Source organism: Pteropus alecto, unplaced genomic scaffold (genome assembly GCF_000325575.1).
Source record: "Pteropus alecto unplaced genomic scaffold, ASM32557v1 scaffold7, whole genome shotgun sequence".
Taxonomy (NCBI): Eukaryota; Metazoa; Chordata; class Mammalia; order Chiroptera; family Pteropodidae; genus Pteropus; species Pteropus alecto.
The window spans coordinates 43,710,248-43,716,247 of record NW_006494614.1 but is presented as its reverse complement, the minus strand read 5'-3'; the positions used below and the strand labels follow the sequence as shown (position 1 = coordinate 43,716,247).

Sequence of the window (6,000 nt, the reverse complement as noted above, 5' to 3'; positions counted from 1 at the left end):
TCCATCCTATCCACTAATCCAGAATCCCAGAAAATTCACCTTTGGGTTCCTACAACTATGGCTATCAGGTACTTGATGAATCTGGTAAGGGAAGGGGTTCACAAAGACCCCACTCATCACACCTCATGTCTTGGGCATAGGTACTTGAAAATAACTCTCCCCCTGCCTTCCCCAGACAACCGGACCATGCTCTTGAGGTGAGAATGACCTCCCATGTTGGCTCGGAGTTCCTGACAGCCCCTCACTAGAGGGGGTAGCACTTGAATGCCTAGTCCCACCCCAGAGCTTTCTGGTCTACCAATCAGAGCCCCCGCCCCACAACTCTTTCGCTAACATCTGCCTCAGGGCAGAAGCCACAGTGACCTCTCACTCTGTCCAGCATTCAGACCACCTCGAACCATGTGTATCTGGCTGAGGCTAGCCCTGGGGCATTAGTTCCTGAGAGTCCTAAGGGCCAAGGCTGCCCTCTGAATTTACATACCATCTTTGAGGGTGTCTCATCCTCAGAAGCACAGAGACTGAGCCCAGAGCAGGCAGGGGAAGCTAGGGAGATGGAAGATGAGGATGAAGGAGGAAGGCCGATTTCCCTGGGTGTTCATTGCCTGAAGGAGCCAAGGGGGAAAGGCTGAAAGCGGGGGTCGCTACCCCATCTTTGGTATCTGACTTGATTCTTCAACCTGACCTCCAAGGGGCCCATTCAGGTCCTCCTATTCACCCCCACTTTACATTCTGTCCATCTTTAGTGGGTATGTTAAGGGATGTGTCTAAACAAAATTCTGACTTCTAAAAGAAGGGAGGTGAAGTCAGCTCCATCAGGGGTCTTATTTTCAATATATTTTCTCACCCTAAAATTGACCTTTATCCTGCGTCTGCCTGCCTGACTACCCCCAAACCCCGCCACCCCCATCAACTAGCTCTTTGCCCCTCTATCTTCCCCTCCCTTTGTTTCTCAACTTTCCAACCTAGTCCAGCTCAAGGTTATGGCCAATGGACAGACGGATGGGCTGGGCCTACTCTTCAGCTGCCTATCTATCTTTTCCCTAGCTCAGATTCCTGAGAGTGGGGCCATAGTAGCTGCAGGGGTGGGGCAGAAGAAACACAAGGTTGGTGAGCCCAGCATGTGTGTTGGTTTGAGGTGGAGGGATCTGAGCAAATGCAAGCCTGGCCAGGACAGGTGTGAAGTGGCCATCTTGGAGCCCAGGTGAGGGCAAGATAAAGGGTTCCAGGAAAATCAGCTGCAGAGAGCTCTGTTATACCCATCTGTACACCCAAAAGCCCCCACCCCAAGAAGTTGGCGTTCTGATTATGGAAGGTTGTAGGTGGGGTCTCTGAATGTCTTCTTCCAAACTGGCAAGGCTGGGGTCAACTTAATCCATAGGGGCTGGGAACAGGGGAGGGCTCTACTTCTACCCAACAGGCACATCCAAGTCTTGGCATTCCCACCCGCTATGGAAGACTGAATACTCACCAGGAAAGACAAGGAATCTGGAAGCTGTTCAAGACACATTGGATCCGCAGAAAAGCATAGTTTGGTTTAAGTGTTTACAGAGGACACGTACATTGTTCCAGGGCTCAGGCTTCTCACCCCAAAAGATTTTTCCTTCTCTATTTATTATTTTCAAGATCTGGCCAGTGGCTCTGGCACCAATGATAGACATCATTTTAGCCAGATCACCAACAGTGCCTTGGACCATGGATCATCATAGCTGAATCAGCAAGAAGGGGCTAGTACCCCATGGTGGCTGAGTTGGTCCTTGATGTGCTAAATGTTTACGCGTATTATATTTGTTCCTTGGTCTTTTTTCAGTGCCCTTCCCACCCTTCCTTCCACCTTCAGGTAAATTTCTCCAGCTGTCTAATTTTGTGTCCAATGTAAAATTCAGTTAACCTAATGCAACCTGTCCCCTTCTCAGAAGCAGCACCCACACCTTCTCCTCCCATGTGGAAAGTAGATGTGTTTAGGGTGGTGGGAGGAAAAAATTCTCCAGGTGGATGGGAAAGGTCTGGTCCAGGTTCTCCCCACCCTCATCCCATTTCCGCCAACTGGGGAGCCATGACCACTTCTACCAAGGACGCCTTCATGCCAAGGCTCTCTCACCAGCTGTCTCAGACAAGAAATGAGGCTAATGTATGAAATCGGCAGTGTCTTTTTTACCTGCACCTTTTTTATAATATATTGTAATACTAAAAAATATTAAATCCATACCATCCCCCTCCAGCCTACCTTGAACCTGGTGCCTTCTTCTTATGAGGGACTTGAGGTGTCCTAGGGAGCAGGCTCAACTGGTGGTGCGTTGGAATCAGCTCATACTGGCTCTGAAAGCACAACTGTAACATTTTTCAGGAATTCTGCAAGCCAGCTCATGTGGTATATAGTAGCTTGAAATTGGCCTTGGAATTTGGCTTTTTCTTTTCCCAAGAACCTGCTGTTAAATATTCACCAGCACACTTGGGTGTAGGGCAGTGAGCAGGCAGGCCGAGGGTGTCACCGAGGATAGATCCAAAGCCTATCCACATAGAAAACCCAGCACACGAGCCCAAAGCTTAGGGATATGAAACCCAGGAACCTCTAATTGCACCTCTGATTTCTAATAGCCAGTGATGAGCTTCAGATAGACTCACCTGACCGTTTTCTGTAGATGGTGCATTTCTACACCCCCCACTCCACTCCTGCCTTCTCCTACAGGGAAGACGGGAGGTATATGAAAGATATGCACCTTCAGCCTTTCCAGCATCTCTCCTGCTCCTCTTCCCCAGAGGAGTGGGCTCTGGGATGGGGTTGAGGGGTGGACACGAAATCCTAGCAGCTCAGTACTCTGTGCACAAATACAGTCCTCATTCTTGCATCTCCAAAGTTGGCACTGCAGCTTTATTTTGTGCGCTGTGAGGGCAAAGGCAATCTTCAACTCCCTTCTTTCCCTGATATATTCCAGAATAAAGGGGTGTTGGTAGTGGGTGGAACAGCCATGCACAGGGCCAGGTGTGGCATTAGGGATTAGGCAGGAGTCCTCAGGGCTGTTAAACGAGGGGAACCGAGGAAAGGGAGTGGGCAGGACGGTACAACTGTTAAACAGAAAGCCTGCAAATTTAAAGAGACAGAGACTCTCTTTCTGAGGATGGATGTCAGACAGGGACCGGGCAGGGCTAGGATTCCACAGACTTGGGCAGGCAAAGCTGCTGAAGAGAAGTTGTTGTACATTCTTAGTGCAAGCTGTGCTTCTCCCCCTCAAAGTGGGTTCCTCTGCTTTGTAAGCCCTTATTTTGTCCCCAGGGAAGCAGCAGAAGAGAAAATCCAAAGTGAGAAGTGGAAGTTATGGGCTGGACTGTCTGAAATAGTCCACAAAAACAGTGTGATTTTTCGGTTATCTAGCACTGCTTGTTGTGACCGCCTCCCATGACTTTAGTGTCCAGGAAGGCTGAAGGGCCTGCTGGTTTCCTCTGAATAAAGGAAGCCTCGCAGGTCATCATAGGTCACCTAGTAGTAAGGGAGTGGGCTGACCTTGGGTTCCTTGGGTGACCTTGGGTTTCTTGGGTGACCTTGGGTGAAGGTAAACAGTGACAGGGTTAAAGAAACCTGACATCTTTCCCTTGGCCCAAATTGTATCCCATTTCTTGAACTGGCTGGGCCATGGGTGAGCGGGGGCAGGAGGTCTAAGTCCGATGGAAATCGCCCCGCTGACCCCCAGTCTTGCTAATGAGTTTGATCTCCCCCAACACGATGTCCCTGCTGACAGCCTTGCACATGTCATACAGGGTGAGGGAGGCCACAGCAGCTGAGGTCAGAGCCTCCATCTCTACCCCAGTGGGGCCCTGAGCCCGGCAAGACGCCTGAATCACCACAGCATGGCGTGTGCTGTCCAGCTGCAGCTGCACCTGGACATGGCTCAGGGCCACGTGGTGACACAGAGGAATCAGCTGGCTGGTCAGCTTGGCTGCCTGGATTCCAGCCAGCTGAGCCACCACCAGGGCATCTCCTTTCTTTAGCTGGTTCTCTTGGACGAGTTTGAAGGCCACGGGCCCCAGGAGGACTGTGGCGGAGGCCACAGCCACCCGCTCAGTATCTGGCTTACCACCCACATCTACCATAGTTGCCCGTCCTTCTGTGTCCACGTGGGTTAATCGGTCCGATGTTGGCAGGGGTCCTGAGTGGGTGGCACGAGCCTGGGACATGGGGCTAAGGCACTCTGGGTTGGTATCTGTGTCTGGGTGGGAACTGTAGTGTCTCTGAAGGGAGCCAGACCCCAGCTGCTGCGGGGCAAGGCGAGGGCTCTTGGAGACCCAGCATCCTTTCCACAAAGTTGGCATATGGTTGGAGAAACACATTCTGTGTCTCAGACCCTGAACATGGATGGGGTCCCTGGAGGAAATGCTTGGAATGGCTGGTGGAGAATCCTGGAGTATCAAAAATAACTCTGGAAGGCAAGAAAGAAAAAGAAGAAAGACTAAGACCAAAAGGTAATTCTTTTTCCCACTTTTCCTCCTAACCCTTTTCCTACCCCACTTCAAGTTCTATCTTCCACATTGGGGAAAGAGGAATGAAAAAACAAAAACAATAGCAAGAAAAAGATAAAAATAGAAGATACACAGATAGAAGGTCCCTAGAATACAAGCATGCAGCCTTTCTCATCAGGCGTTACACACACAGGACAACGGCCCCAGCAGTTTCCAACTATCCTGTAGTGGTGGTATGGGGGCTATTCCTGGGCACCCCTCCCCACAAAAACTTTGTTGTCGAAGTTCTCTTAAGAAACACCTGAGATCTGAAGACAAGCCTGGATCAGAATTACCTCTTCACATCTATTCATTTTCTTAAAACTACAGCGAGGTCTCTGCATGAATTACCAATTACAGCTACTCTCATCTTCCCATTCTCTATGAAGAGTTAATAGTAATCATGTCATTTACAGATGAAAATATTTAATCTATTTAAACAATGTCTTTCGAGCTTCCTCAAGCACATCAGACAGGCACACAACATGACAGGCTGATTTCAGTGGCCCAAGGGCCTTGGAACCTCGCAGGCTCTTGTTACTCAAAGGCTGTTGCAAGGACCAGCAGCACCAGCACCATCTGAGAACTGCAGAGCCGCAGAATCCCACCCCAGACCTCCCAAATCCGCATGTGAAATCACAAGATCCCCAATGATTCAGATGCATAGGAAAGCCTAAGAGGCTCTGTTCTATGTAACTCCTGGCTTTTAGAAACCTACTTTAATTATTTTATATCTTGGAGAGTAATCATATACCTTATGAAGCAAACGAGTTTACCAACTTCCAGCTTTCAGTCATGCTCTGGACTCCCTATCTTGTTAACGTCAGAGGCACAGCCTTCCTTCTGAAGGAGCTATCAAGGCACCCCCCACTCCTTGTCATCAAGGTGTGTCAGCATCGCTCAAGGCCCAACAAGAGAATGAGGATGCTGGAAGTGGGGGAGGAGAGATGATAACGTTTTCTTCCCGGTGGAGTGCTCTGGTGAGCTCCATTTCCTCTGGGTGGTTGGTGTGCAGTGATGGTCCCTGGGCTTTCTCAGGCCCACTGGCGTCTACTCTATTCCTGGCTATGGGCTCACTCTGCTCTAACCCCTGCAGAAAAGTATCCCTTCTCCAAATTTTTCTCACTACTTTCTCTTGCCTAGTGGCACAATTCAGGGGTCCAGGCCTGACTCTGGCAAAGGGGATAAGGCCTCCCCTATTCTAGTCTGGGCCTTGTGCCAAAGAGGCTCTTCGTGGCTCAGCCAGTTCCCCCAGGGCTGGAGACCACATCCAGCTCTATAAAAAAGGTGTTTTTATTTGAAGCATCCTATGCACTGCGAGATGTCCTAACCACATAAGCTCCCAGGAGTTAAAAAACTGGAAGTTGAAATCCTTGCTGTGTCCTCCCTGACAATATGAGTAACATTCTTGTTTAGCTTCCTGCCTCAAGCTCTGCTTGGCATAGAAGCTAACACATCAACCCACAGATGCTATTGGTCCGGAGATACCCATGATTGGCCCAAATTACA

At 49.7% G+C, this 6,000-nt stretch overlaps 1 protein-coding gene across 4 annotated transcripts in view; it reads right to left on the bottom strand.

The window, feature by feature from the left end:
* Window positions 1–2,841: 2,841 nt before the first annotated feature.
* MOCS1 (molybdenum cofactor synthesis 1) overlaps window positions 2,842–6,000 on the bottom strand; it is a 36,272-nt gene continuing 33,113 nt past the window's right edge. For 3 of the 4 annotated variants that reach the window (XM_015600583.2, XM_015600584.2, XM_025042706.1), the window contains one exon: window positions 2,842–4,412. In XM_015600583.2, coding sequence (XP_015456069.1) covers window positions 3,652–4,412 — 761 coding nt within the window. In that variant the 3' untranslated portion in view covers window positions 2,842–3,651. The remainder of the gene's footprint in view (window positions 4,413–6,000) is intronic. The other variant, XM_006926585.3, reaches the window with a different exon arrangement.